The sequence below is a fragment of the Hemiscyllium ocellatum genome, chromosome 4, assembly GCF_020745735.1.
Source record: "Hemiscyllium ocellatum isolate sHemOce1 chromosome 4, sHemOce1.pat.X.cur, whole genome shotgun sequence".
Taxonomy (NCBI): Eukaryota; Metazoa; Chordata; class Chondrichthyes; order Orectolobiformes; family Hemiscylliidae; genus Hemiscyllium; species Hemiscyllium ocellatum.
The window spans coordinates 18,280,284-18,297,455 of NC_083404.1; the positions used below are offsets into that span (position 1 = coordinate 18,280,284).

At 40.0% G+C, this 17,172-nt stretch overlaps 1 protein-coding gene across 6 annotated transcripts in view; it reads right to left on the reverse strand.

Moving 5' to 3' along the window:
* LOC132811374 (band 4.1-like protein 3) overlaps window positions 1-17,172 on the reverse strand; it is a 183,035-nt gene that overhangs the window by 76,179 nt on the left and 89,684 nt on the right. For all 6 annotated transcript variants that reach the window (XM_060822805.1, XM_060822804.1, XM_060822808.1 and 3 more), the window contains exons 5-7: window positions 13,973-14,015; window positions 8,769-8,844; window positions 1,460-1,678 (exon numbers count right to left, since the gene is read on the reverse strand). In XM_060822805.1, the coding sequence (XP_060678788.1) occupies window positions 1,460-1,678; window positions 8,769-8,844; window positions 13,973-14,015 (338 nt within the window). The remainder of the gene's footprint in view (window positions 1-1,459; window positions 1,679-8,768; window positions 8,845-13,972; window positions 14,016-17,172) is intronic.

The window sequence follows — 17,172 nt, forward strand, 5'->3', positions numbered from 1 at the left end:
GTGTGCATCAGAAGTGTGTTCATGGAATTAGAATAGATCAAATGTCATTAGCACACTCATGAAGTTAATAACATGCCTACCAAAGACAGACAGTATATAAGTGAAGAAAACAAAGTGGTCAGGTATAGGTCTTTTTGAGAAAGATCTGGCATTTTTGGGAGAGTATTGGCTGTGATTTGTTCATTAGACTTGAAGGCAATTAAGGACAGTCCAACAAAGATGGAACTCAGAGGAGAGGGTGTTCGAGTATGGTTGACTATGCCAAATGATGCAAACAGTCTAAGAGCACAGGGATGATAGCACACTGTGAACACACTCTCAAATGATGCCATTTATGAGTTTAGTCAGAGCTTTCTCAGGGTTATGACACAGGCAACAGCAAGCCTGGAAGCATCAGAGGGGAAGGATTTCAGAAGAGGTGAGCAGAAAGCTGGGAGAATATGAATGAGGAAGAGGAAGTTAAAAGATGATTCGTTATTTGCGAGAAATGGATAGCTCAAAACTTGATCTTTTTTTCCCCAGCAATGTGGTTGACTCTTATCTACCCTCGGGATAATTTGTGATGACAATAAATACTGGCCTAGCCAATGATGACCGCATCCTGTGAATGAAACTTTTAAACAAAAAGGTAACGATAACAGTTTGCACAGCAGACAAAACAAAATATAAGCAAAGGCAAGTGTATAAAAAGAGGCATTTAACCTGATGACACTTTTAAAATTTTAATAATGTGTCATCATTCTTTTCACACAGACTTATTTAAGTAAGTCTAAGTCAAATTTCCATTGCTGGTTAGAGATCAAATGCTGCTGAAAGCTAGAATTTCAAAGTTACAATTTAATTTTCAGTTCCTGAGCAGTTAGAATTTTTCAGAACTATCTGATTTAGTTATTATAATAAACATCATCAACAGCCGAGTTGCTCGAAGCCAATCAGAAATGTTGAGGCATTTATATTTGGGGATTTGTTAATAAATTAACACCTGAATTAAGGGAAACAGACCATCCAGCCCTTCATGCCTGCTCCACCATTCAGTAAGATCATGGCTGATCTATTTGTGTTCCAAATGTAACAGTCCCATCTACCCTGATAATCTTAGACGGCCCTATCTATTTCTGCCAACTCCACTGCCTTCTAAGATGAAATGTTTCAAGGTTGCATAACCTTTAGAGAAATACATTTGTCCTGATCTCTGTCTAAAAGGTTGACCCCTAATTTTAAATCAGCACCCACAAACTCTGGACTCAACCAAAAGAGGAAACATCATTTTGACATGCACTGTGTCAAGGCTGTTCATGATTTTATAAACTTCAATCAAATCAGCCTTCACTATTCTTATTGCCCATGAAAACAAGCAGAGGCTGTCCAATCTTTCCTCATAATTGACAGATCAAAATAAAAGCAACAGTTCAACACAAACACCAAATCTGACAGTTGGATACACACACAATGCACGTACTTGTGGCTTTTGTGCAGTTCTATCACTTTTTCTTCCAGTTCCTTAGTTTCATTTGGAGCAAAGCGAAACTCACTGATGTAATCAGTGCCATATTCATCTGGGTCGTAGTCCCCAAGTTCTGCCTGAACAGTGTAAGAGCCAAGCAATACATGCGTGGCAAAAGAACATGGCAATCTTCCAGAAACAATATCGTCACGCAGCTGCAGACACAGGTAATACCTACATTGAGAAAAAGAACACATCGAAACTTGAGACCAATTAAAACCATGGCACTTTTCATAAAATTTAACTCTTGGAAGCATTCACAGGGTTAAGAATTTTTTTTTTAAAATCACCACTCGTAAACTTGAAAACTCATTCCTAGCCTAAGCTGCACTTAACCAAACCATATTCAAAATGCAACCAATAATCGCTATAGTCTAGACAAAAATAAATAAGTGATGTGCACGATTTGACTTAAATACTTGTCACGGCCTGAAATTAATTCAGACACACTTTTGGGCAGCACGGTGGCTCAGTGGTTAGCACTGTTGCTTCACAGCACCAGGGACCCGGGTTCAATTCCTGCCTCAGGCCACTGTCTGTGTGGAATTTGCACATTCTCCCCGTGTCTGCATGGGTTTCCTTTGGGTGCTCTGGCTTCCACCCACAATCCAAAGATGTGCAGGTTAGGTGAATTGGCCATGCTGAATTGCCCATAGTGCTTGGTGCATTAGTCAGAGTGGAATGGGTGTGGGTGGGTAACTCTTCGGAGGATCGTTGTGGACTTGTTGGGCCGAAGGGCCTGTTTCCACACTGTAGAGAATCTAATCTAATCAACTGACATGACACACACAGAATAAAAGAAGAGTCAGGGGAATCCCATTCTGACATTTTTTTTTGAAGGAGTAAGTTGAAAGCTAAAGAAGTTCTAACTCTGCGAGCACTTTCTAGTGCCTGAAATATATCACATTACTCAATAAAGTCACGCTGTGAATAATAAAATCCAAATGGTGAGCACTGAAACATCACATCAGATAACCCAAGAAGCTATTTCTAAGTAGTGGCTTTCAAAAGACTAGCTGACTTGGTTTTTTTTTGGAGAATATTTTTGTTTCAAAATCATGTTTGGAAGATAAATTTTCTTATAGTTGACAATAAGGCTAGGGAGTTGAGAGTGTGGTGCTAGAAAAGCACAGCAGGTCAGGCAGCATCCAAACAGCAAGAGAATCGATGTTTTGGGGATAAGTCCTTCATCAGGAATTCCTCCTTAGTAATTTGTTAAAAATCTCACAACACCAGGTTATAGTCCAACAGGTTTAATTGGAAGCACTAGCTTTCGGAGCACCCAGATAAAGGAGCAGCGCTCCGAAAGCTAGTGCTTCCAATTAAACCTATTGGACTGTAACCTGGTGTTGTGTGATTTTTAACTTTGTACACCCCAGTCCAACACCGGCATCTCCAAACTATCCTTAGTAATTATTTGACTTCAGTCATGGTATTGCAAACTGATGCCAAGATCACAGAATGTAGAAAAATACAGCACAGAACAGGCCCTTCGGCCTTCGATGTTGCGATGACCTGTAATCTAAGCCCACCCCTATACACTATCCCACCATCTGCTTATCCAAGGACTGTTTAAATATCCTTAATGTGGCTGAGTTAATTACATTGGCAAGCAGGGTATTCCACGCCCTTACCACTCTGAGTGAAGAACCTGCCTCTAATATCTGTCTTAAATCTATCACCCTTCAATTTGCAACTATGCCCCTCCCCCCAACAAGCAGATGTCATAACTCACTGTCCACCCTATCTAACCCTCCGATCAAGTTGTATGACTCTATTAAATCACCTCTTAGCCTTCTTCTCTTCAATGAGAGTAGACCCAAGTCCCTCAGCCTTTCCTAATAAAGAACTTCACTTCAGACCAGACAACATCCTGGTAAATCTCCTCTCCAACTTTTCGAATGCATCCACATCCTTTGGATGTGGCTCCGGAACTCAATCCCTCTACCAACAAAACCTAACACACCATATATCTTCTTAACAGCACTATCAACCTGAGTGGTAACTTTCAGAGATCTATGTACATGAACACCAAGATCCCTCTGCACATCCATACTACCAAGAATCTTTCTATTGATCCAGTATTCTGCCTTTCTATTATTCTTCCCAAAGTGAATCATCTCATATTTAGCTGCATTGAACTCCATTTGCCATTCTTCAGTCCAGTTCTGCAGTTTATCCAAGTCTCCCGACAACCTGCAACACTCTTCCACACTGTTCACCACTCCACCCACTTTAGTATCATCTACAAACTTCCTAATCCATCTACTTATGCCTGTATGCAAGACGTTTTATAAAAATGACAAACAGCAGTAGTCCCAAAATCCTGGTGGCACACCACTGGTAACCGGACTCCTGGCTGAATATTTTCCATCAACCACCACTCGTTTCCTTCTTACAGAAAGCCAGTTTCTAATCCAAACTGCTAAACCACCTTCAATCCATGCTTCTGCATTTTCTCCAGTAGCCTACCATGTGGAACCTTATCAAAGGCTTTACTGAAGTCCATGTACACCACGTCAACTGCCCTACCCTCATCCACATGCTTGGTCACCTTCACAAAAACTCGGTGAGATTTCTGAGACATGACCTGCCTTGACGAAACCATGTTGACTATTTCTAATTGAATTGTTGCCTGCTTGATGTTCACAAATTCTACCTCTTATAATCCTTTCCAACAAGGGACATAAGCCTCACTAGTCCAAAATTACCTGGGTCATCTCTACTGCCCTTCTTGAACAAGGGCACAACATTTGCAAGCCTCCAAACATCTGGTACTAAACCTGCAGACAATGACGGCTCAAAGATCAAGGCCAAAGGCTTGGCCATCTTCTTCCTAGCTTTCCAGAGAATTCTCAGAAAAATCCCATCCAGCCAGGGGACTTATCTACTTTCACACCTTCTAGAGTTGATAACATAACCCCAAACTTTTCAAGTTTAATAGCCCATATCTCAGTCTTCTCCTCTACAATATTCTCCTTTTCCTCAGTGAAAACAGATGAGAAATATTCATTTAGCATCTCTCTGATCTCGACAGAGTCCACACACAACTTCTCACTTCTGTTTTTGACTGACGCTATTCCTACCCTTGTCATCCTTTTATTCCTTACATGTCTATAGAAAGCTTTGGGGTTCTCCATTATTCTATAAAGAGCTGCTCATGTCCCCTCCTTTCTCTTTTAACTCGGTCTTTAAATCCTTCATAGCTACTCTGTACCTCTCCATTGCATCATCTGAACCATCTCGCCTCAATGTCACCCAAGCCTCCATCTTCTGCTTGACAAGTGACACAATTTCTTCAGTAAACTGTGGTTCCCTTACCTTATCACTTCTTCCTGGCCTGACAGGACATACCTATCAAAGACATGTAATAGCTGTTCCTTAAACCAACTCCACATTTCGAATGTCCCCATCCTCTGCACTTTGCTGCCCCCTTCTATGCCTCTTAAGTTTTGCTTAATCGCATTATAATTGCCCTTCCCCCAACTATAACTCTTGCTTTGTGGCATATACCTATCCCTTTCCATCGCTAAACTAAATGCAACCGAATTATAGTTTACATTTTGGATTCATTCCAGCCTATCATCAGGCACATCAATGAATTTTAATGGAATGTTAAAAGCCAAACTGTAAAATTAGGAGACTTTCTTTACGTTAGTGTAGAGTAGGAAAAGCGTAAATAAAGGAGAAGAATTGCTGATGTGTACCCATCTTATCAAGGAATGAAAATCAAAACAATAAATGCAGAAAGTGCTCAAAGAACTCAGCTGGCCAGACAAGATCTGTGGATAAAGAAACGGAATTAACATTGATTCCAATATGATTCTTCAGAATTGAAGAGAAATGATGAACAGTTTTAGTAGATCATCTTGCTAATGGGCACCATGTAGTCCTGTGCACAAAAAAATTAAAGAAAAGCTAATAGAAAACTAAATATTAAAGTACTCAATGTAGAAAGAGATAATTTAATAATTAAAGGCAAAATCTAGCTCAGGTATGTTAAAAAAGGCAACTGCAGGGTAAAGCAGTAACAAACAAATGAGGTCATTAAGGAAGACAACTCCCATTAACACTGGATTTTTTTTAAGGAAAAAAGATAGCTCATCTTAAGTAAATGTACCCTGGATGCCACAGGATGTAAAAGTTAAAATAAAAAAGAGAAAGTTAGCTTATGATAGCTGTCAGAAGATTCAGTGCAGAACCAACAAGGTAACATATATGTGAGGGAAGTTAAAATCCTCTCTCCAGCCTAAGCTATTCAATTCACTGGAACAATGGGTTTAAGTGGAAGCACTAGCTTTTGGAGCACTGCTCCATCATCACGTTGTGAAGGAGCAGCGCTCCGAAAGCTAGTGCTTCCAATTAAACCTGTTGGAACTATAACCTGGTGTTGTGCGATTTTTAACTTTATACACCCCAGTCCAACACCAGCATCTCTAAATCTAGAACAATGGTGCCAGTACAGTTCAGGTGAAACGACTGCTTTCTAATCCAGTACTTTGTGCCATCAACTGAAACTATTCCACTCACACCAATCCTAAAGCTATCCATTTAATTCCTTGACCTTATTTATCTTGTGCCATTTTCCCCAGAATTTGGTTAGCAATCTGAGTTTGGCATCAAGGAGTTCTGGCAAAACTGCAACCAATGGGAACTCCCCCACTGGCTCGGAGTCAGGCCTGTCACAAAAGAATCTCTTTGCAGGAGCTCCTCAGAGACAGACCCAGACCCAACCACCTTCAGCTGCTTCATCAATGACCGCCTCTCCCCCGTAAGGTCAGAAGTGAGAATATTCACTGAGTGCATAATGTTCAGCACCAGTTTTGACTTTTCAAACATTGAACAGTTCATATCCAAGTGCTGCAGGATCTCGATAAGATCCAAGTTTGGGCTCAAAAATGGAAAACAACATTTGCACCACACAAGTGTCAGGCAATGACCAACTCCAACAACAGAGAGTCTAACCATTGCCCCTGGACATTCCATGACATTACTATCACATGATTCCCCACACTATCAACATCCTGGGGTTACAATGGACTAGAAACTGAACTGGATGCATCATATAAATACTTTGGTTACAAGAGCAGGTCAGAGGCAAGCAATCCTGCAGTGAGCCACACACCTGACTCCCCAAAACTTGTTCACCATCTACAAGACACAAGCCTGAAGTGTGATGGAATACCCCTACTTATTTGGATCACTACAGCTTTAACAACACTCAAACTTGACACCATCCATTATTAAGCAGTTGGCTTTGATTGGCATCACATCTACAAACATTCATTCCCACCACCCACGACGCTCAGCAGCAGCACTGTGTATCAGTGAGAATGCACTGCAGAAATTCACCAAGACTCTTTAGACGGTACCTTCCAAACCCACAACCACTACTTCCCAGAAGGTCAAGGGCAACAGATATATTGCAAGACTACAGCTACAAGCATTTGTTCTGGCCATCCTGATGTAGAAATACATCTCCATTCTTTAACTGCCATTGGGCCAACATCATGGAATGCGCTCCCTAACGGCATTGTGATTCTACCTAAACCAAACTGACAGTAATGATTCAAGATGCCATCTCACTGCTGCCTTCTCCAGGGCAACCAAGGATGGGCAATAAACGCTGGGCAGCCAGTAATGCCCATATGACATGAACAAAATAACAAAAAGGCGCAGCCATTTTACCCTGGAGTAGATTTTGCAATTATCTGAACGGTACACCATGCACTTCACTCACGGGGTCTTTGCAGGAACGTAAAGACCTGATATTCCCTATCCTGTAGCTCAGGAGAAGACAGATCAATTACATTGCTATTGTGGTAGCCCAGCTGAATTCAACATGCACTTGGAGTTAACCTGAAGCCTTCCTTATGTATGATTCAGTTAATCCCTGAATAAATCCACTGATGTATTAAGGTGAGCCATATGAGCTGGTGGGTTTTTTTCTAATATGACACAGGTTCTTACTGCAATCAGTTTTCCTAATAATTAGCTTTCAAAAGTTGAATTTCGGAAATCAGCAGTGCCAAGAAAATAATTTTATCCATTCAGATCCTTGGGACCAAAACAACTATAAAATATATTCAGAATATTTATTTAAAAGCTGACAACTTTTGCATTTTGAACCTGAAATGATGCCCCAATTTTTAAGGGATATATTAGGTCAAGTTTTCTCCTTCTGATCTCATGGGTCTCTGCTCATTACAGTGAAAGGTCTGCAGCTGATAAACACAAAGGAGGAGAATCCTGACCATGTACTTTTGTCGATTTTTTAATATAAACTGGGCTTAAACACGGTAACTACCACATCCTTATCCTCCAATTAGACACTATGAGAATAATGCAAACTCTTTCAGCACTTTTCGCTTATCCAAAGCTGCTTACATCAGCACAATGTCGAGGCGACAGGAGTGGAAGGTATAGGCATAGAATGAATAATCTGTATTCGCTGACAACACTGTGGAATTCAACTGCAATGCAGTGAAATGACAACATTTTCCAAAGGCTGGGAGTTGCACAGTCATGTTCACTCATTTCTGCGGGAAAAACCTTTGCAAGAATTAACACCCACCCACAAATATAAATCAAGTGCCAAGGAGCTTTGGTTGTCTATTAAAAGGAAAATTGCGTTATTACTGAAGAATTCCTTTGAAAAGAATCAAATATTCAAAAAAACCCTCTAAACTTAATGAAGCAGACAGTATGTGACACAAGAACAAACCATAATGGAAGCACACTGTCAGGCAGCAAGGGAGAGCACTTGTCATTTAATTATTCAGGTGTGGGCTACAGGACAGAGATTTTGGGGATGCCATCAAAGAAGCCTTTGCAAATTGCTCAAGTCCGTTTTACACATGATACATAATGCAGTATTGGACTTTAGCGGTGGAAGAAGTACATGTTTGGGGTGGACTGTCAATTGTTTGCAGCTTTGAGTGATGAAGTTGCACTCATCCAGGCAAATAAAGAATGTCCCATCTTATTCTTGACATGGAAAGACTTTGAGAATCAGGAAAGGAACCATTCATCACACAAGACTCAGCCTCAGTCTGCCTCTTGTAGCCATCACACTTATGTGGCTGGTTCAGTGAAGCCTCTGGTCAGTGTTCCTCAGATGTTCAAGACACATGCTGGTAAAACTCCTGAATGACTAAACACATCTGAATGAAATTGTCTTTGGGAAGAGTGTTTACAAAAAGAAAATTGACCACAGTATTCACCTCTGTTAAATACTAAAAGAAATAAACAGTCTTTCACTCACCTGGTGATGTCCTCAGAGAGCTGAGCAGGATCTGGAGGGTAAAACTTCACATTGAATGCAAACTGCCACAATCCACCTGTGTAAAACCAAATCATTATTTGAACATCAAACAGGACCCATATTTGAGGTCTAAGTAATCAAAAAGTAATCAAAGACTAATTTTTCAATACAAAATATCCAGGACTTTGATTAAAAATAAAAATTTAAAAAGGAACCTGAGGGGCAACTTTCTGTTTTAACACAGAGGGTGGTTCACATGTGCAATGAACTTCCTGAGGAAGTGATGAATGCAAATACAGTTACAATGTTTAAGAAACATTTAGTTAAGTACATAAATAGGAAAAGGTTTGGAGAGATATGGATCATGGGCAGGCAGGTGGGACCAGTTTAGTTTGGGATTAAGGTCAGCATGAACTGGTTGGACCGAAGGGTCTGTTTCCGTGCTGTATGACTCTATGACACAATCATGAATCCTAACAAATTAAAAATATGCATTAATTAAATGTCAACTATCCCTCCAGTAAATATGATCATCAATTTAATGGCATTTTCTCCTCTCAAGCTTGTGACACAGAATTAATCAATCACCTGAACAGTACGCAGGACACCCGACAGGCTCATAGTTTTCTCTTTATAAGAATTATTCCTGGTCAAGCAATTCATGTGGTATATCACTCTCTCAAAATTCTGTACCTGATCTATTCATCAAGATCTCTTGATAACGGGGGTACAAAACAATTTCACTGCTTTTAGATTGTATTACAAAAAAAAAAGAAAATTATGAATTAATTGCATTTTACTTCTCTCGAGCGTAGAAGTTCTGTATTAGACAAACACTATGATAGCTGGAGCCAAGTATATATAGTTTGTGCTTAGTTCTGATAATAGTTGTGAATACTTCTTGGAGAACAATCCATCAGTTTTGTTTAATTTACATTATTACGAGTGGGAAACTACTCTGTGGAGAAGTGAAACCACTAACATATCTGTCACATTGTGTGGCTTAAAATCTAAAATCACAAGGTGACAGTTTCCATTATTTGGCTGAATTAGTGTTAATTTTGAATTTGCGCCTTGAAAAGTAAACTGACAATTCAATTGCCACAGAATGGATTTGGATTTCAGTCCATCTGTGATTGCAACGTAGCAGAAGAAAAAGTTAAAAAAAACCTGAAGTTATTACAATGTCGTCACCCTGTCAGCATGTAGTAGTGGTCAGAAATGAGCGTAATCTCTGAACACAGGAACAAGACTAGGCCATTGAGCCTGCTCCGCCATTTAATACAATCACAGCTGACCGAATACACCACACTATCCCTGTAACCTTTCACACCATTAACAATCAATACTCAAAGACTGCGGTTGCCCTCTGCAGCAGGTTCATCACTCTCCGAGTAAAAGAATTTGCTAACTTTGGTTCAATTTTTAAATTATATCCCAGGATCTATATTTTTGCAACTGGGGAAACATGTTACCTGTATTTACTATGGCTGTTCCTCGGACTATTTTGTTGATTTCCATGAGATCATTCTCTCATTCTTTGAAGCTCTAAGAGAATAAGGGGCCAATTTGTCCACTTTTTTCCCCCCCACTGGACTGTCTCTATATCCCAGGAACAAGGCTGGTGAACCTTTACTGCATTTTTTTTCTGGCAAGAATATCTTTCAAGAGATAGGAGACCAGAATGGCACTCAGTACTTTAGGAGATGTCTGACCAAGCTCCTATTAAAACTGAAGCAAGAGTTCACTACTCCTGTACTCAAATCCTCTTGTGATAAAGGTCAACATTCCCGTTAACATTCCTAATAACTCACTGCACTTGCCTTTTGTCTTCAGTGACTTAACTGAAATCAGAAAAAAAATGATATTGCAAATGTAGTTGATAAGCATGAGTGACACATGAAAAGAAAACTACAAATGCTGCAAATTAGAAATGAAAATAGTAAAGGTTGTGAACACAGGACACATCAGTAAAAATGCAAGACAACTTCATGATTAGGACACAATTTTTTTCTCATTTCTTAAAATATCTCTTCAGTTGAAGTCCAATACATGGATTCTCAACTTTTCCTACTCCACTGTAACTCTGCAGTCTCTCAACCTTACCCAGTTTCTCTACATTAGATTTGAAGCTTTAATATTTTCCTTTACACAGGCCACTCAAAACTGGGAACGTTATCGATCAGCAACTTACTAAAGACTTGCATCTGGTTAATAGTAGCTCTGTGTTATACTCTATGGTCCTAATTTCAAAACCAAGGACAAAAACAGAAATTGCTGGAAAATCTCATCAGGTTTAGCAGCATCTGTGGTAAGAAATCAGAGTTAACGTTTCGGGTCCAGTGACCCTTCCTCAAAACTGTTCTGAAGAAGGGTCACTGGACCTGAAATGCTAATTCTGGTTTCTCTCCACAAATGCTGCTAGACCTGATGAGATTTTCCAGCAATTTCTGATTTTGTTTCAGATTTCCACCATCTGCAGTTCTTTCCATTTTTTTTGCCTAGTGTTCAAAACTTACTTTCAGAACATTACATACAGCTTTAACACTTAGCTCCTGCTTTCCTACTTTTCTAAAAAAAACACTGCCTTACTGTACTCCTAAGTAAGTCTTTCTAGATTTTTTCAAAGTCGTTTAATCTTTTCTTGATTCTCTATTAAACATAAACTGTCACCTCCCAGTTCTCTGCATCTGGCAGTTCCCTTATCTACAAGCCCCTCCATGTTATTCTGAATTTGTTTACAGTTCTACTCACTGTTAACAATGCTGACCACTTTTGTACTATCTGCAAATCTTGATACAACCCTTCTGCATTGGTCAGAATCAACTTGTTTTTCTTGTATAAAAGTAACTTTGAAGTTCAGTGTGACTTTTGAGAGTGACAAAACTAGTAAGGTCATGTGGATATGTGCCTCAGCACCATCCATGAGCATTACAGGCATGCCAGACACTAATGCCTTTCCTGATAGAGCTATTTCCCAACAGGCACATTGAACACACTGATACAGAGCCCAGCAAATATGCCTCAAGTCTAAGTATGGACACATTATTGAGATAGTTGGTTATTTTTATCCATCAATGCTATACGCTCTGAGCATGTAAGCGTAAGCAGTGTGTATTTTGTGGTACAGTGATAGTGCATTTACCTCTGTGCCAGCATTTAGGTTCAAGTTTCATTCACGCTGGAGATGCATCATTACATATCTGAACAGATTGTTTAAAAATACTTTGGAAATCTATAAATAGTAATTAAGAGCGGTAATTAAGATTGACGTTTCCTATTGCATAAAGACCACATGATGCCCTTACCTATTAAATTTTTAAGAACAGATAATTAAAATTTTGTTTCAAAATATAAAATAGAATTGCATGAATTGCTATGATGTTGCTGTACTGGCTGAGTTCTTGTAAATGCAATGGTACAGCAGAACTAAAAAGGCACAGTGAGCCAGTGTCAGAATGGAGAATGTGAACTGGGACATGAGGATGAAGGAGGCTGCAACTGTTGAGTTGCATAAATTCTTGAAGAGAAATGCAATGAGCACCAAGATTTTATAACTAATGTGTTGAAGGGGTAGGACCTGACTAGCAAAGGCCAGACCTAGAGATGAGAAGACGTTTTGCAATTCAATAAATAGGAGTTTTGAAAGGGTGGGGCGTGCTGCAATAAGAACATTGAAAAATGCCTAGGGGTGATGGGCATTGATTACAATTCCAGTTGAGTGCGTGGTGCTGGGAAAGCATAGCAGGTCAAGCAGCATCTGAGGAACAGAAAAATCGACATTTCGGGCATAAGCCCTTTATCAGGAAAGAGGTTTGTGGGCTGAGAGAGAAATGGGAGTGGGGAGGGGTTGGTGGAGGGGTGGGTGGTGTGGGTAGGGAAGGTGGCCGAGAAAGCAATAGGTAGATGAAGGTGAGGAAGAAAGTAATAGGTTGGGGAGAGGGGTGGAACAGATAGATGGGAAAGGTGATGGAAAGGGTAAGAGGATGGTGCAGACTTGGAGGCTTGGGACTGGGGATGAATGTGGATTTCAACAGTTTCCTCATTTCCCCTTCCCCATATTATTCCAGTCCCAAGCCTCCAACTTAGCGCCCCCACTCCTGACCTGTCCATCACCTTTCCAATCTATCCGCTCCATCCCCCTCCCCGACCTATCACTTTTTCCCCCACCTTCATCTACCTATCGCTTTCTCAGCTACCTTCCCCCCCAACCCCACCCCCCTCCCATTTATCTATCTGTCAGCCCCCCATAGCCCACAAGCCTCATTCCTGTCGGGCTTATGCCAGAAATGTCGATTCTTCTCCTCCTCGGATGCTGCCTGACCTGCTGTGCTTTTCAAGCACCACACTCTCAACTCTGATCTCCAGCATCCGCGGTCCTCAATTTCTCCTAGTTAATTACAATTCTAGCAGTACGTTGCAAAGGTGAGACTATGTGCTGCTGATAAAGTGGAAACAGCAATCCCTAGTGATGAATCAGACATGGAGATTAAATGGAGTCTTAATCTTGATGAAAATAATTCTATTGAACAAGAATTTAGAGCTACAGCTACGAATTTGCAAAACCAAAACAAGGATAACAGCAAAAACAAAAAGAAACTCAATAGGACCAGGGTGAGTCAGGCTTCTTGTTTGACATCACTGCCACATTACTTCCTGAAAATTCGCCATGTATTAAAAATAAAGACTTCCGTTTTTAAAAAAAATCTTGTTTTTTTAAGTACGAGATTTATATACAATTTCATTTTCCAGGCCTTCACATGCTCTTCCTTTCCCTAATTATTTGCAGACTCATCTATGCAAGACTTGTGTGGGTGTGTTACTTGTTGGTTACTATTGTAATTTACCATTCCACCCATTCCTGCTTCAGCAGTTGCCCCAAAGAACTGGGCTTCAGATGAAATGACAATTATATTTTCAATGCGTGGGTGGAAGAACACGATTCAGTAGTTCTTTAAAATGCAAAGAAAATGTCCAGGCATTTTACCTTCAATATTGTAAAACATCGACGGAACAAATGAAAAAAAATGAAGTCAGCAAAATATGATATCACTTGAGCACTGCTTTATTGTTGTAAGTGGCAACAAAATGTGAACAGAAATAATATTTTGGTAAAAAAGATAAACAGCAAGCTATTTCAAAGTTATCTTACAAACATCATTCCATAGAAGCTTCCTTCCAAATCATCAATTAAACATACTTACTTCGGATTTGCTTCTTAATCTCCTTGGCTGGGTCCAACCAGTTCTGAAATATAACATTTTATATGTTTAATACTTCAAATATGGGATGGAATGCGTTCAAAACTAATCAGTTTAAGGCAGGATGGTAAACTGCTTTGCTGCAAACATGTTATCCAAAATTAAGTTGCAATTAGCAAAAGCAATGCTTCATCCTTTAAAATTATAGAGTCATAGAGATGTACAGCATGGAAACAGACCTTTCGGTCTAACCCGTCCATGCCGACCAGATGTCCCAACCCAATCTAGTCCCACCTGCCAGCAACTGGCCCAATCCCTCCAAACCCTTCCTATTCATATATCCATCCAAATGCCTTTTAAATATTGCAATTGTACTAGCCTCCATCACTTCCTCTAGCAGCTCATTCCATACACGTACCACCCTCTGTGTGAAAAAGTTGCCCCATAGGTCTCTTTTATATCTTTCCCCTCTCACCCTATGCCCTCTAGTTCTGGATTACCCGAAGCCAGGGAAAAGACTTTGCCGATTTATCCTATCCATGCCCCTCATAATTTCGTAAGCCTCAGCCTCCGACACTCCAGGGAAAACAGCCCCAGCCTGTTCAGCCTCTCCCTATAACTCCAATCCTCCAACCCTGGCAATATCCTTGTAAATCTTTTCTGAACCCTTTCAAGTTTCACAACATCTTTCCAATAGGAAGGGGACCAGAATTGCATACAATATTCCAACAGTGGCCAAACCAATGTCCTGTACAGCCGCAACATGACCTCCCAACTCCTGTACTCAATACTCTGACCAATAAAGGAAAGCATACCAAACACCTTCTTCACTATCCTATCTACCTGCAACTCCACTTTCAAGGAACTATGACCCTGCATTCCAAGGTCTCCTTGTTCAGTAACACTCCCTAGGACCTTACCATTAATTGTATAAGTCCTGCTAAGATTTGCTTTCCAAAAATGCAGCATCTCGCATTTATCTGAATTAAACTCCATCTGCCACTTCTCAGCCCACTGGCGAATCTGGTCAAGATCCTGTTGTAATCTGAGGTAACCATCTTCGCTGTCCACTACACCTCCAATTTTGGCGTCATCTGCAAACTTACTAACTGTCCCTCTTATGCTCGCATCCAAATCAAGACAAATAAATCACAGAACTCACCATTATGCAGTAAATCAGATCACAACCTCTGGCATCCACACATGAACTATTTATTAAACAAGGAAATCAAGATATTGCTGACTGAATTGTCACATGCTTCCAGAAGCTTCACGCCAACACTCTGAACATTTACACACACTTATGAATATTTTATCTATATATATTACTCAGGTAATGAAGCAGTATGTGTCCATATGCAGAATATTTGTGCTGATGTTTGGGAAGGAAGTTACATGCCACTTAAGAACCAGGCAGTGGTTATCTGTGAAAGAGAATCCAACCAATGACCCTTCACTCTAAAGTATATCGCGAGTATTGAATTTTCTGGTTAGTAATATCCTAGAGATTACCATTGACAAGAAATTGAACTGGACTAGCCATGTCACTATTGTTTCTACAACAGATCAAAAACTAGGAATTCTACAGCTAATAACACACCACCTATCTCCCTCATGCATGTCCATCAGCTACAAAGCACAAGCAGTGTGTTAGAATATTCTCCACTTATCTAGATTAGGGCAGCTCCATTAATACTCAAGGAGCTCGATTCCATTCAGGAGAAAGTAGCTCTCTTACTGGCATCCATCTACCACTTTCAATGCTCACTTGCTGGACCACCGATAGTGGCAGTAGTGTGTACCATCTACAAGACCCACGGTAGTAATTCACAGCATCTTCCAAACCAGTGACTTGTACGATAGAAGACAGCAAGTGCATGGAAACCGCACCATCTGCAAGCTCTCCTCCAGGCACACAACATTCTGAATTGGAAACATATCAACATTCCCTGGCTGTCATTGTGTCAAAATCCTGCAATTCCTTCCCTCACAGCACTACGGGTATCCTTACAACCCAAGGACTGCCATGGTTCAGGAAGGCAATCTGCCACCATTTTCTCCAGGGCAATTATTGATGATCAATAAATGCTGGCCTAGTCAGCGATACCCAAATTCTATAACAAATAGAACAAAATAAAGGGTGTGAACGTGCAGTACCTACCCATTACATACCCACTTAACCGTATCAGAAAAGGTCAGCACCCATTTAAGTTTAAGTGACTGTGTTACATATCCAATAAGTTTCAGTTACCACAATGCAACCCGTGACATTAAGCATTTAAATATAAAATAGTGTGGAATCTCATTCCTTAACATTTGAATTGATAGCTGATTTTTATTTTAAGATTAAAACTTGTATTCTTTTCTTTGTCTCTTACCGCACTTTATTCTCCCTTCATTCTGTCTTTATTTCACATTCTGTATGACCTTCGGTATTATACTAAATATTCATCCGTAGATTTCACATGGCTCAATAAGGTTTTTTCAAGTGAATCAGTTGAAAAAAAGAGTCATGTTGTTTACCCTGTTCACAATATCCTATAGAGGGCACTGAGCTATTCTGACCTAACAGCCACAAGTTACAGTGGAGAAGTAATGAATGAAAAGTGCCACTTGTTCATTGTTAATCAGGTCATCTGGAGTAATACTTCTATGTCGTACATGTGAAATTCAAAACAAGTAAAAATCATTTGAGTCTCCCAAAAAGTTGGTAATTCAAAAGCATCACTAGATGTGTGTGTGTGTGTGACATGAGAAAGAGCAGACTGAGTGAATTGGCTATGCTAAATTGTCCATAGTGTTGAGGGATGCGTAGGTTAGGCGCATTAGTCAGGGGAAATGTAAAGTAATAAGGTCAGGGAATGGGTCTGGGTGAGATACTCTTCAGAGTATTGGTGTCGACTTGTTCGGCCAAATGGTCTGTTTCCACACTGTAGGGATTCTTTTAATTCAAAGACTCTGAATACATTTCATTACAATTACAGTGGGACACCACTCACATTAAACAGATGGCACATCCAAATATATTTGTTTAGAAATTCATACTGACACTTTATTTGGTGCATTTTGCAATAATCTGGCAACTAGAATAATTGCACCCTTTTTCCCCCCCAATAAAAGGGAAAGGGTTCTTGTACAATTTTGTTTGGAAAATTTGGGTCATGAACTACTTTGAGTTACAGATAAAAGATCTTCATCTGAGC